Consider the following 15780-nt stretch of genomic DNA (forward strand, 5'->3'; position numbering starts at 1 on the left):
GATCCTGCTGAGATAGCAAACAAAACTGAATTAGTATTTTGAATCTACATTCACACATGAGGAGTTATTAAGGTTTGAAAATGCCACAAGGTTATCAAATTGTAACAGGATGCTTAATGATTTTGTAATAACTGAGAACAAAGTGAAGGAGAAATTGGTGAAGTTAAACATAAGAAAGGCACCTAGGGTGGATGGGATCATCCAGTTTTATTAAAGAGGTGGCAAAGGATGTAAGGAAACCCTTAGCCATAATAATGAGAGCATCCTTGGACTCAGGGGAGGCCCCCACGGACTGGTGCAAATGTGTCCCCAATTCACAAAGGGGGAATTGAAGGGTGACACGAGTAATTACAGACCAGTTAGTTTAACTTCTCTTCCGGGTAAAATAATGGAGTCACTGGTTAAAGATGCATTGCAGGATCATCTAGATAAGACTACAGCAATAATTCAGACACAGCATGGGTTTGTTAAGGGAAAGTCTTGTCTGACAAATTTGATAGGATATTATGATGTGGATGCAAAAAATAATTTTGCTATCATATATTTGGATTTCAGGAAAGCTATTGACACTGTTGTGCATGGAAGACTACTGTACAAATTGGAGCAGAATGGTATTAAGGGTAAGTTGCTACAATGGATAAAAGGATGGTTGAATGGGAGAAGACAGAGGGTGGTAATCAATGGGTGCTGCTCTTCGTGGACTAATGTTATTAGTGGAGTCCCACAGGGTTTGGTGTTGGATCCACTGTTGTTTTGTTTATTTTTCTATGATATTGATGAAGGTATATCAGGCTTAGTGTCAAAGTTTGCAGATGATACAAAGGTTGGCAGGATTGTTAATGAACAGTACATTTTCTAGATCCTGTTGCAGTAGCACACTGCAACAGGATCTAGAAAATTTGGGCAGATGGGCTGAGAAGTGGCAACTGAAAAAGACCTGGGAGTACCGTATTTCCTCATGTATAAGACGCACCTTAATTTTGGGGCCCGAAATTTGAAAAAAAAAATGTATTACATAAAGTTATTGAACTCAAGTTTTATTCATCATAAAATTCATACAACTCCTCATAACTTGAATTCAGCACTGTACGAAAATCTTTTTTTAGCCATTTCTGGGCAGAACGTGGCAAAACATAACTTAATATACCAGGTTATATCTTAATATAACAAGTGCGAAACAATGAGCGCAAAGACAATAAGCGCGAAAAAGCGGGAAATGCAAGTAAAAAAATCTACAACCACTGTATAGACGCACCCAGTTTTTAGACTCCAAATTATTCGAAAAAAGGTGCGTCTTATACATGGGGAAATACGGTAATTGTGCAGTCATATATGAAGTTTTCTGAGCAGACTGCCAAGGCAGGTCATGGGTTTTTGTCCTTGATATATATAGGAATTTTGCTAGCAGGGAAAAGGTGATCGTCCATCTGTATAAGGCAATGGTCAGGCCATGCCTTGAGTACTGCATACAGGTCTGGAGGCCTCATTTTAGGAAGGATGCAGATTTGCTTGAGCGTGTATAGAGAAGGGCAACAAGATTGGTGATGGGAATGAAGAGATGCTCTTACCAAGAAAGGCTTAAGTTCTGCAAATTTCAGCGGCTGGAGACTAGGCACCTGTGAGGTGATCTGATTGAGGTGTATAAGGCCTTGAATGGGTTTAGCACACTAAATTCTGATGGGATTCTTCCACTTGTTCAGATTATGAACCTAAGAGGCATAAATTCAAATTAAGGAAAGACAGATGTAGAATAGTTGTGCGATAATTCGCCTTTAGCCAGCGGGTGGTTAATTGCTGGAACAAACTTCCATCTGTCGTTGTGGAAGTTGATAGTTAATTTAAATGTAAGGAGGAACTGGACAAACATTTAGTGGGATTTGTTTTGTAAATTTTTTTTTTTTTGGCTGATGCTGCATAAGCTCATACATTTGCTTTCTTGTATCAAATGCCACAACTACTACTACCTCATCAAACTGATTTTTGAGAGAACATTTGCAAAGAGAATTGCATAACATGGAGTAGGATCCTGCCCCAAAAATGACCAGTGTTAACAGCTATGCATAAAATAACCATGTGTTAAAAAGCATAAAAACTGAACTGTTAATGATTGGAAAGCTGTGATGTGGTCTGATGAATCCATTTTATCTGTTCTTTACAGAATGCAAATCATTCAATGGAGAAGTAGTGAGGCATTTCAACCAAACTATGTGCAAGGTATCATACAAGCTGGTGGTGGGGTAGTAATGCTTTGGGAATGCTTTAAGTATAATGAAGTGCCTTTCTCCTACTTGAAATACCAACCAGGCTGACTATACAAATATTCTGGATGATCAGGTTGTGCTGTTTGCTGAACATTTTAGGGACTCTGGTGAATTTAATCCTACTGTATTTGGGTATGAAAACTGTCCAGTTCATAGATCATCTACTGTTTTAAAGTGGCATAAGGAACAAGTTGGAATGGTAGAATAGTTAAATTGGCCAACCAAGTTAGTAAATTTAAATCCTATAGAGAATATATGGGAAACCATCTGAATGGAACAGCATCTACGAAACCTGATTGAATTTCAGGCTTGGTTGTTTTCAGAATGGTTAATATTGATATAAAATTATTTAATTGATCTAGTTAAATCCTTACCAATGAGAATTCATGGAGTGATTTATGCCGAAGTAGGGATAAAAAAAAAAAAAAATGTAAACTGCAGCCATTATCCATCCACTGCAGGATGGAAGCCTCCTCAACAATTTATGCTGACGGAAGTGCACCATAATCTGCCACGCTGGGGCCCTGAGTGCCAAGCGATAGTGACAAGCGATTTTCTTCCAGTGATTATAGAGTGATCTCCAAAGTGATATAGTTTCTTTATTTTCCAGTGCAGCTGTTATTTTATTTACTTGAAGTGGTTCTGTGCTTTAAAAGTCAAAAGTAAGAACCCAGAAAGGCAATCCACCTTTCTTTTCTTATTCTTTATATACATCACTAACCAAATCCACTAACTTAAACAACCACTTGGTCACTGGTGGCACCGCTCCTGCCGCCACGTGGCGGGGCCGGTAACCTGGGGGAAAAACCAACCCTCGGGGCGAAAAGGAGCAAAGATGGAAACAAGTGAATTTCCACGTTTAGAGCCAAAGTGCTCTCAACATGAACTTGACAATGACACCGACCATGACTTCTCTCTTTCAAAGAGACTTAAAAAAGACATTAGGAAGCAGGAATCTCCAGCTTTCCTAATAATACACTCTTTGTCATCCCAACCTGTGAACAAGCTCTCACCTTTCATCATCCAGAGATGCCTTGAAAACGCCGCAGGTTCACCAAAAATGGTTAAACGTCTCCAATCAGGAGATCTACTAGTAGAGACTTGTTACTCAAGACATTCTGAGTTACTACTACAACTTACTACTTTAAGCGGAATACCGATTCAGGTTACCCCACACAACACACTAAATGCTTCCAAAGGAGTGATCTCTGAATGGGATCTATTATACGTTTCTGAGGAAGAAATTGTCCAGGAGCTAAAAGATCAAAATGTCTCTCATGCAAAACGTATCATGATCAGAAAAGACAGCAACTTAACCCCCACGCGAAACATAATCTTGACTTTCAGTACTCCAAATCTACCGGATTCTGTCAAAGCAGGTTACCTGAATTGCCGCATTAGGCCTTATCCCAAATCCGCTCAGATGCTTTAAATGTCAAAAGTTCGGCCATTCTCAGACAGCATGCCGTGGAGACGCCATATGTCCAAACTGCAGCTGCAAGAATCACACACAAGCAGAATGCAAAGCTCCAACACCACAGTGTCCTAATTGTAGTGGCAAACATCCAGCCTACTCTAAAGACTGTGAACTGTGGAAGATAGGGAAAAAAATACAAAAATATAAAATTGAAAATAAAGTCTCTTACCAAGAAGCGAAAAAACAGATCAACTTAAGTATGCCAAAACGCACTTATGCTTCTACCACTCTCAGACACGAATCAGTGGCATGTCAGACTGAAGTATCCATCTCTCCAAATATATCAATATCAGACTGGGCACGATCAGTACTCTTGATCCAGCATCCATCTAAACCGAATTCAACAGACCAAAGCAATAACACGCCACTCTCAATTCCAACCCAGAGACTTCCTCATCGTCAGGCAGCAGAAAATTTGCAAAAATCGTATTCGTCTGAGACGAAAGTATCAGGTCTAACAAGCATGGATATGGATGATTCTATCGGTCAAGAAGAACTGCTTGAAATACATGCAGAAGATGATATGGACGATAGCAATGAATCGGGACGCCCCACTTTTCCCCGAAAAGAAAAACCAAAACCGGACCGTCATAAACAGTCAACTTATAAAAAGCAGTCAGATACATCTTCCACGAACAAAACCAAATAATGGAACACATCATTCAATGGAATTATAGAGGTTTTCGTAGCAACATCGATGATATTAATGAACTAATTCACTGCTTCAATCCGGTAGCTATGTGCCTACAGGAAACTAACTTGACTCCCCAAGTTTCCACTACAGTCAAAAATTACACTATTTACAGACAAGATAGATCTGACACTAATAGTGCTCATGGAGGAGTAGCCATCCTGTTGGACTCAAGAGTTCCTTCCAGATGCATTCCATTGCAAACCTCTTTAGAAGCTGTTGCCACACGCATAGTAATTGGATTCACCGTTACATTGGTCACAATTTATCTTCCACCTAATCGTCCATATTCTATTCAGGAAATCGAAGATCTTGTGTTGCAACTACCAGTTCCCTTCTGTCTACTAGGTGACTTTAATGCTCACCACCCATTATGGGGTTCTTCCAGCTTAGACAGGCGTGGAAAACTTGTTGAAATGTTAATAGATAGACATAAATAGATAAATGATAATAGATAATAGATAGACCTTTCCATTTGCTCTCCAGTGCTCTATCCAAGTATCCAGTGGGTAACTCTTAACGACCCTCACAACAGCGATCATTTCCCAATAATATGCAAAGTTCAAACTTCCTGTTCATTACCAACAGACCATCCAGTAAAATGGAAATTTTCAAAGGCTGACTGGATAAAATATAGTACGCTTGTCTCGTTCGACAACCATATCATACAGTGCTCTTCTATTAACCATGTTACTGAACACATAACAAACCAAATATTAACAGCTGCATCCGCTGCAATTCCACAATACCAAGTCAGGAAAAGGCGAAAATTAAATTATTGGTGGAACGAAGTGTGCAACAATGCAAAAAAAGAGAAAAACAAAGCTTGGAATCAATTCCACAAACATCCAACCACTTCCAATCTTATTAATTATAAGCGACTGAGAGCAAGAGCCCGTTATATCAGACGGAAAGCAAAAAAGAATCTTGGATTAAATTCGCCTCCTCAGTTAATAAAAATACAGACATCAGACTGATCTGGAATAAGATAAAATTATTAAATGGCAAAATTCCTCCAACATCTACTCCACTAATTAACTGGAATGGACAGGAACTCTGTACTCCTGCAGAAATCGCAAATACACTAGGATCTGTATTTTCCCAGTTGTCCTCCTCAACTTCTTATGACCAATCGTTTCAAAAAATTAAAGGTGTACCTGAAAAATCCAAACTGAATTTCACTGACAGATGTGCACTAAAATATAATCAACCATTTACCATGGTTGAACTTCAGCATGCTCTTACCAACACAAGGAACAGCGCTGCTGGACCTGATGGGATATTTTATGTAATGCTCAAAAATTTAAATCAAAAGTCACAGTCATCACTGCTGTTCTTCCTCAATCGAATATTCACTGAACATAATACCCAAGCTCCTGGCGTCATTCCTACATTCTGGCTATCCCAAAACCTGGTAAAGACTATTCTGTTCCTCAAAACTACAGACCAATTTCACTTACCAGCTGTCTGAGCAAAACCCTCGAAAAAATGGTTCACCACCGTCTGACTTGGTATCTTGAGTCCCAAAACTTAATCAATAACAATCAATTTGGTTTCAGAAAAAATCGATCATCATTGGACCTTATGATTAAAGCCAAAGCAAACATCAGAAATGCATTCGTCAAAAAGAAGCATCTCGTTATGGTCTGTCTGGATATTGAGAAAGCCTTTGACACCACAAGGCGTTTCGGCATTTTAAAGGATCTACATTCTCTTGGCCTGAGAGGAAATTTGCCATATTTCATCAAAAATTTCTTAGAACAAAGATCCTTTCAAGTTCGTTACCAAGGAATTCTCTCTAAAAACTTTGTTCAGGAAGAAGGAGTCCCTCAAGGGTCCGTTCTCAGTGCCACTCTATTTGCAATTAGAATTAATCACTTAACTGAACTTATTCCGAAAACAGTGGACTCATCTTTATGCCGACGATCTCACAATCTCCTGCCACTCTCAAAACATGAACTACATTGAGAGACAATTGCAGATATCAATAAATCAGATCCAGATTTGGATGACACGAAACGGTTACAGACTATCCAGCCAGAAATCTATTGCCATTCATTTCTGTACCATACGTAAAATGCATCCTGATCCTGAACTCCATTTAGATAACCATCTTATTCCAATAGCAAATAGTATTCATCTACTTGGCTTAATTTTTGACTGTAAGTTAAACTATCAAAAACACATTGAACATCTCACATTGAAGATTACAAACGTAATATAATTAATAACATAACATAATTAATTAATAAATTAATAGAATCATGACTCAGACCAGAGCAGCAAAGCAAAAGGCTCAAGCTAATGGAAGTGCTGTGGCTCAGAGCAGAACTGAGGGGGGCAGTTGTCCTCTGACTCACAGCCTTATAAAATGCACTGTTTGCTTGATGTTTGCAGAGCAATCGGGTACGGGACATGATACTGCCAAGGGAGATGTCTTTGTGTGTGCGCGATGCAAGGAGTGTATCGATATCAGGCAACAACTCGGCGTTCTTATGGGCCTATATGAGAGCTTGAAGGACAGGGTGGATGCCCTCGAAGAAACTAAATTGAGGGCCCCATCAAGCTCTCAGCTGCCCACATCAACGCCAGAGCTTGCACTTGGGCATCGCGTGACACAGAGACAACCCCCAAGGCAGAATGCGCTGATCCCAAAGGAACTAGTAGTTGTTGGTGACTCTATTGTCAGGGAAACGGGGAACATGCTTTGTAAAAAAGATAGGTGGAACAGGACCAGGGTATGTCTGCCAGGGGCAAAGGTTGATGACATAGAGCGAATATCATCTTTTAAGGGCACAAAAGGAGATATAGTTGTACACGTTGGCACTAATAATATTAAGAGTAGGAGACCGGCAGAATTACTTAACAAGTACAGGTCACTGTTGAACAAAAGCCGAGAATTAGGGTTGAATTTGAAAGTGTCTGCAATTCTGCCCAGACACGATAGGAGGGAGTATATGATGAGAGCCTTGTCGATCAATTCGGCCCTGGAAAGATTGTGCGAGGCTCAAGGGGTAGAATTTTTTTCAGCCTGGTCTGTACTTGTTAACAGAAGGGACTGCTTCTACAGGGATGGGATACACTTAAATAGAAAGGGTGCAAGAATATTTGCTGATGCTATCGAGGCAGTGTTAGGTGGGTCGGAAAACTGCTAGCTTGGGGGGAGACAAAGACCAATAGATTGACAGTAGCCACTGGCAGAGGTGAAAGAGGTTCTTGCACTGCTTCTATTAGAATGAGCAGAAGCCTGAAAAACAAGATGCATGGTATTTCAGAGACTGCTGGGAGCCATTGCGGTACAAGTAAACACATGGGTTGTGTTAGGGTAGCTAAGAATAGAAACAGGTGCAGGTATAATTGCGTGTACACCAATGCTAGGAGTTTAGAAAATAAATTTGATGAATTTGAGGTATTGCTCAAAACATCGAAGGCAGATATTGTTGGGATATCAGAGACGTGGTGTCACACAGACATAAGGGATGCGGAACTGCAATTTGGGGAGTACAACGACTACAGAAAGGATAGACAGGATAGGAAGGGGGGAGGTGTTATGCTATTAGTTAAGAAACACATAAAAACCAAGGAAGTGAAGCCAGTCGACATCGCTGGACAGTGCAGTGTGGAGTCAGTTTGGTGTGACATAAACATTGGGAGATCAAAATTGAGAGTAGGAGTGTGCTATAGGCCTAATGACTCTGATGAGTATAATAAGGAACTGTACAGGGAAATAGAGTGGGCCAGTAAATCAGAGTGTCTTATAATGGGAGATTTTAATTTCCCAGATATTGACTGGATTTTGGGGGCCGGTTACTCACACACTAGCAGGGCTTTTGTGGATTTATTGGATGATTGTTTTCTACATCAGCATGTTCGGGAGGCAACTAGAGGGAGTAATACTCTTGATTTGATTATCAGCAGTGATTCTTCATGCATTAAGAATCTGCGGATAAATGAACCACTAGGTGGCAGTGATCACAGTGTGCTGAAGTGGGATTTACTCAAAGAGGTAACTACCATTAGGGGTGAAGGGAAGGGTTATTGCTTCCGTAAAGGCGACTACGATGGACTGAGACAGTATTTAAATTCTATACAGTGGGACCAACTGATGATGTTACCAACAGCAAATTCAAAATGGGAAGCATTCAAAGAACTTATCTTGGAAGCTACTAGGCTTTACATACCAACTAAGAAATATTGTTCAAGGTTTAGGCCAAAATGGATGTCAGATGAACTAATGAGGCATATGGCAGAGAAGAAAAATGCATGAGATACATACAAATTAACACATGACACAGAAGCCTATGATAGATACAAGTTGATATGCAACCAAGTTACAAAGGAGGTTAGGCAGGCGAAGGCAGATTACGAGAAATCCTTGGCAAGGGATGCAAAGAAAAACAGCAAAGAGTTCTTTACTTATGTAAACTCTAGAAGGAAGGGGATGAATCAGATTGGTCCACTTGATATTGATGGGTCAAGTGTTGATGATCCTGCTCAGGTAGCTAACAAACTAAATGAATATTTTGCATCGACATTCACACATGAGGAGGTATTCAGCGAGGGGAATGCCAGATGTTATTAGTGGAGTCCCTCAGGGCTCAGTGTTGGGTCCATTATTGTTTTCTGTATTTATAAATGATATTGATGATGGTATATCGGGCTTAATGTCCAAGTTTGCAGACGATACAAAGGTTGGCAGGGTTGTCAAGGACACTACTGACACTATGCTGCTGCAACAGGATCTGGAAAGGTTGAGCAGATGGGCTGAGAGGTGGCAAATGAAGTTTAACATTGACAAATGTAAAGTACTACACATGGGAAACAGCAACCCCAGAGCAACGTATCAACTCTGTGGTACTACACTGACAGTGGTAGAGAATGAAAGGGACTTGGGGGTGGTTGTGCAGGCAGATATGAAGTTCTCTGAGCAGTGCAGACGGGCTGCAAGAGTAGCTCATGGAGTATTGTCAATGATATACAGGAATTTTTCCAGCAGGGATAAGGAGGTGATTATTCCATTGTATAAGGCGATGGTCAGGCCACACCTAGAGTACTGTATACAGGTCTGGAGGCCTCATTCAAGAAGGATGTAGAGCTGCTGGAACGAGTACAGAGAAGGGCAACAAGATTAGTGAATGGAACAAAGGGGTGCTCTTACGAAGAAAGGCTTAAGTTTTGCAAATTACAGTGTCTGGAGACTAGGCACCAGCGAGGTGATCTGATAGAGGTGTATAAAGCCTTGAATGGTTTAAGCATGCTCAATGCTGATGGGATTCTTCCTCTAGCTCAGAAAAATCACCTGAGTGGGCATAAATTCAAATTGAGGAAAGACAGATGTAGGATAGACGTGCGGAAATTTGCCTTTAGCCAGCGGGTGGTTGGTTGGTGGAACAGACTTCCATCCCTTGTGGTGGAGGTTGATAGCCTAAATAAATTTAAGGCTCAGCTGGACAGGTATTTTGAACGAACAGAGGGGTGAAGTGGAAGTGGGTTTTTTTTTTTTTTTTTTTTGGCTGATGCTGCATAAGCTTGCTTTCTTGCATCAAATGCCTCTACTAATGCTAATGCTAATCTTATTTTTGGTGAAAATATTTTAACTGAAATACCAGTTAGTTGCATAATCTAGTCCCATATGAGTGGAAATCTTAAATTGAAGTCTGTTAAAATCTGGGGTTTATGTAATTTAATATTATGTTTATTTTATTTGTGAATAAAGAAATGAATTGTTACATACTCCTCTTATGGCAGAAGAGTAATAGCATGAATTTAAATAGGAAATTAATACAGAACTCTGTCTTTATTTTCTGTATACTTTTTACCCGTTAATTTGGCTATAATGAATCCATTAAAATGAGGGGTTTTTTTTAGATTTCCTCAACTGTCATTATAGCAAATTTGTGTTTAATTCATTAATAAAAATATTTATTTTGTGCCTTTTGTCCTGTTTAATAGACCAGGTCATTTCTGTATATTGCATACTGAGTACCTTTGCTTTCTTTAATAATCAGCCCAATGACATCTTTCATCATTTTCCTTTTGAATATTCTATTCCATTTTTAACTTTCTTGTGTCATTACATATATAGAAGTTAGGCTTATAAAAATTAAAACCTGTGTGTGTGTGTTATTAATATTATGATTTTCTGAAAGGACACTTTTTTTATTTTTATTTTTATTTTATTTTTATTTTATTTTATTTTTTATTTTTATTTTTTCCAGTGTAATGCCTTGCCTAGCCACATCAAAATAACTGTTTCCAGGCAAAACATATTTGAGGATTCCTTCAGTCAAGTATGTAAAAATATTTTAATTTTTTTTTCCTTTAATATTGTAATGTTAAATATAGGACTTGCTATATTATGCTAATACAGTTTTAGTGTATAAAACAGTTAAGTTATTTTGATTTCAGAACATTTTTGGCTCAAGGTCTATCCTTTCCAATTTATGCCAGTGTGAACTACTGCTTCATGTAGGATGGTGCTGCTTCTCAATTATTCAATCAAACTCCAGAGTCTTCCTTCTCATTCCATCTGGACATACCTATTTGATCGCTGTTAGTTTAATAACTACAGAAACAAACCCACAGGAATCGGGCTATAATAATGATGCAAAATGGAATGTATAGCTTGGTAATATCTGTCATGATTCAGAAGTAGCAAAAACCTCTGTGGATGAAATGCACATCTTTCATTAGCTGTCTTCACCAATTGGTGGTGGAGGGGGGGGGAGCACTAACCTGGTGAGCCAAAATGGTAGACAAATTACACATTATCCATGCACTTAGTGCATAAGCTTTTCAGCTATACGTTGATATCAAAAAATGTGGACTGAACTGTGTGAATGCATCCTCTCTACTATATGTCTTTTCTTGTTACTGTACTGTTTGATGGTAGTGTCAACACTGCTGAAGTCTATGCATTTAATATGACTTTGATACTTTTAAATAATATTTTCAGCCCACAGGCCACAGGCTGATATAATGGCCCACAATAATGTGGGCCATTATTGGATTCATGTACAATACTGTACAATAATGGCCCTGAAAAATAGATTCCCTGAAAATAGACTATCAAGTGTTGCTAGATTCCTAGGAATTTGGGAATACTAGGAAATGAAGGTGCAGATTAATCAGAAAACATCCCTGTGATGTTTTGATCCCATTCAATGATTAGAAAGTAGTCATATGATAAGTAACTAATTGTGTATGTACAGCCACTCCCCGACTTAAGTAAAGGTTGCGTTTCGCGTAACTCTACGTAAGTTGAATTTTACGTAAGTCAGAATTTCCCTAAATGCTTTTCCAGCACTGAATTTGATTGAAGCAAAAAATAAATGTTCGGCAAATGTGTAAATAGAATTATTCTATTTTTTATCTCATACACAGGAAAAATTACAAAAGTGCAAAATTACAAAAAGAGAGAGGAGACAGGCATAATATCAGCAAATTTTACGTTTTGAGCATCGTTGCCAAAATAACTCTCCAGCTGATAAGCATGCTGCTGCTGAAGTTGAGGGCTGTGGAGATTTAGAAGGGTTTTTTTTTTTTTTGAAAACACATCACAAAATTTCTCTGCAGCTGTGGAATCATCACTGGTGACTTCACCACATACTTTAATGTTGTGGAAACTAGCGTGATGCTTGAACCTATTAAACCACCCATTGCTTACCATGAAATTGGCTTGGGGTTCACCATACTTATTGTTAACATCTTCATAAATACTTCCTGCTTTTGTTTGAATGGCCATTAGATTCAGGGGCACTTGCTTCGAAATCTGATTTTCTATCCATATTATTAATAGCTTTTCCATCTTAAATGTGTTGATCCTTTTACATGTTCTTTTATTCGCTCAATGTCCTTTAAAATAGCATTCACTGTTGAAGCAACAAGACCTAATTCCCATGAAATAGATGACAAACTTTGTGCTGCTTCGTACTTCTTAATCATTTTCATCTTCATTTCTAAATTGATTTTGTTCTGTTTCCTAGCACTGCAAGCACTTGCACTTTCCATTGGTCCCTTTCCCTTTACCATTATAATAATAAATAGGAATGAAGAGAAGATTCTGAAAATTTGTTTTTATATGATTGAAGATTTCAGTGAAAGGGTAACACATTTCACCATGATAACGTAAAAAAGCCCAAACAATTCCAATTATTGAGATTATCGCAAATGCAATAAGATTGCATTTACTACCTGTTTATAATTAGATGCATTAACAGAAAAGCTCAATAAACCAGAAAGTACAAATTTTTTTATTGTTTTATGGTAGTGACCTCCAGAAATGTGCTTTATAAAAATATCACAAAGGCATTCAAAATTGATTCCTATAACAGAGCATATGATAACAATGAAAGTGTAGCTCAATTTACATTATAAAAATGATCTTTTAGAGAGATAAATAGCTTAGTTATATAGCGAAATTTTCAACTTACAAGGTCTTGGAACAATTACCAAAAAAAAAACAATGCGCTATTGGGTTCACATTAGGATATTTTCATGATACTTCCATTTATTCTTACGGATGCAAAATATGTTTCCACAATTTTTTTAAGTTTCTACCGGCTTTCTGTAAGTCAAGTATTACATAAGTCAGGGAGTGCCTGTAATATGGTATGTAGAAATGCATAACGAGCTACTACAAATAAAACAATCCACAACTTTGGAACTCCAGCTTCCAACTAAACAGATATGAAGAGATTTTACTGGCTAGAGTATGCATGCCATACTCATTTTATGCCTTCCTCTCTCTCTCTCCTCCCCCCTCCCCCACTAATAGAAGGGGATGGTCCACACTGTTTGCACTAACACATCTTACTATAAAACATATCCTTATTGACTACATTCATTATTAAGTTCTAAAGGTTCTCTGGAGCCTGTAGAACTTAATGTCTCTTAGAGGAATTATGGCAATGGGTACTCATTACTGAGTTTTTCACCAGTCTCAAAAAAAAAAGTTCAATTTATATGTGTTACTACTTTGTAAAAACCTATTTTATGTCATGTATTTTTTTTTTTTTTTTTTTTATGAGAATCCCAAACACGAGAGGTATTAGAACCTATAGTACTTAGTACCGTGCTTAGGTTGGAGGTTGAGAAGACGAAAGAAGATATTTGATGATATTGGACTTGAACTTCTGTAGATTGTAATTTTCAGGAAATACGTATGAAGGAAGGTTGTTCCAGAAAAAGGCAGTTGATTGAATAAATGAGGAAGATGAAAAGTTGGTTCTGTGGGTTTGAAGTTGGACAGTAAATGGATGTTGGCTGGTGGCGGCACGTGTTCGGACTGTTTTGAAAGAGAGAGCGGGAATTATAGAAGCCAATTCAGAAGAACAGTGCCCATGGAAGTATCTGTAGAAGAGGCATGCAGCAGAAACAGTGCGTCTATGAGAAAGCGAGTGGAGAGACTCTGTTAGAGATGAATCATTAATTAACCTAACTGCCCTCTTCTGAATGGAATCAAGAAGCCTGAGAGAGGTTTTGGGGGCACCACCCCAGATGTGGCAACAATATTCCATGGCAGGGCGGATTTGCGATTTATACAGAGTGAGCAGCTGTTTGGGAGAAAAGTAACGCCGAGAGTGAAAGAGAAAACCAAGTTTTTTAGATGCAGAGGAAGCAATATTTGTAATGTGCTTGTGCCAAGAGAGATTAGAAGTCAGGGTAATACCCAAAAGAGATATATCATTTTGCCTAGAAATCGGAGTGTCACTATAGATAAGCATAGGAGCAGAAGAATCCTTTTTGCGAGATATAAGACAAGATTGAGTTTTAGAAGGGTTGAAATCAACTAAGTTGTCTTTGCCCCACTGGAGAATTACCTGAAGATCGGCATTTAAGGAATTGGCTGCAGATTTTCGAGAACTTGAAGCTGATTGAGCTGGACAAGGTTTCTCAAAATGGAAAGTTGAATGCAATGTGCTATCATCGGCAAAACTATGGATAGGATTTCCAGTCAATGGAAGAAGGTCATTGATATACAAGAGGAAAAGAGTGGGGGAAAGAACTGAACCTTGGGGGACACCGGCATTAGTGGAGAAGTTAGAAGACAGAGAGCCATCTACCATCACCCTCAGTGAGCGATCAGAGAGAAAACTGGATAACCAATTACTAAAAACAGTTGGCAAACCGTAAGATGGAAGCTTGTTTAGAAGACCTTTATGCCAAACACGATCAAAAGCCTTTGAGATGTCAAGAGCAACTACTTGTGTTTCACCGAACCTTTCCATTGAATTAGTCCATAAATGGGTAACATAAGCCAGAATGTCACCAGTGGATCGACACTGACGGAATCCATACTGGTGATCGTTGATCAGACAGGTTTCCAGGTAGTTTAAGAGTTGGCGGTTAATATATAATATAATATATTTTCTGTTTATATATAAGCTTTCTTGGATGCATATCACAATAACCAGTTAACATACATTCAAGGTACGTTTCTGACATTAATTTTGTCATTTGTTTAGTGCCTAAATATTAATTACTCTTGTCTGTCTATGGGTAGTCATTATTGAGGACCTCTCCAAAGTACCTAAACTGTTTCATACACTAAATGTTATAAAAGAGAATAAATATCGTTTTTATTTCAGATTTTATTTTGAAAAAACAAGGGATGCAATTTTTTTTATCTGTTTTTCTTATTAATATTTTTCCCTAGATATTATTACTCTAATTTATTTTCTTTTATTTCTTAACTGAATTGTCATTAAGAGATAACTGACAATTAATTAATGACATCATGTTCAGAACTTTTGCCAGGGGAAAGTAGTGCCTGTGACCAAGAGACTGGCAGAAGTTCATGATGCTGTTAACAGAGGTGATAATTGTGGTGTAACGGTGTCTTTGGTACACAGTATCTGTTAATGAAAATAACCTGCAAAGGAAATAATTCTTTTATGACAAATGGACCTGGTGTACTGGGGTCCATGGTTAAAAAGAATACAATCATATAAACCAATAAAACATATTTAATAGATAACACAATAAAATACAATAGAAGCTTTCGAATCAGTTGCGTCTCTTTATCAACTAATTTGACTAAATTTTGAATACAACAGATATAGCCGTGCGTGCAGTGAGGTGCGTTATTCATTCAAGCTGGTTTCCTATTGTTGTTGCATGGACATGCACTGTTTTACTCCACCGCTTGTTGAGTTGTAAAATGGTTGTCTCTAGGATGGGGTGCAATCTCATGCCTTTGCAGCAGTTTATGGCCTTCAGATTGTTCAATATGGCAAGTGACTCTAGCCATAGGTGGTGGCGAAGTGTTGTGAGTGGTCTACTATTTCCCAGTCACGTTTGGGATTGAGATCGTGGTGGGTGGCCCAAAAACGCTCCGTAAGGCGATCTTG

At 38.4% G+C, this 15780-nt stretch overlaps 1 protein-coding gene across 6 annotated transcripts in view; it reads left to right on the top strand.

Moving 5' to 3' along the window:
• Su(dx) (WW domain containing E3 ubiquitin protein ligase suppressor of deltex) overlaps positions 1 to 15780 on the top strand; it is a 382533-nt gene that overhangs the window by 257225 nt on the left and 109528 nt on the right. For all 6 annotated transcript variants that reach the window (XM_090383423.1, XM_090383427.1, XM_090383426.1 and 3 more), the window contains one exon: positions 10648 to 10719. In XM_090383423.1, the coding sequence (XP_090239549.1) occupies positions 10648 to 10719 (72 nt within the window). The remainder of the gene's footprint in view (positions 1 to 10647; positions 10720 to 15780) is intronic.

This window comes from Mastigoproctus giganteus, chromosome 10 (genome assembly GCF_048544385.1).
Source record: "Mastigoproctus giganteus isolate SK-2022 chromosome 10, ASM4854438v1, whole genome shotgun sequence".
NCBI classification, from domain to species: domain Eukaryota; kingdom Metazoa; phylum Arthropoda; class Arachnida; order Uropygi; family Thelyphonidae; genus Mastigoproctus; species Mastigoproctus giganteus.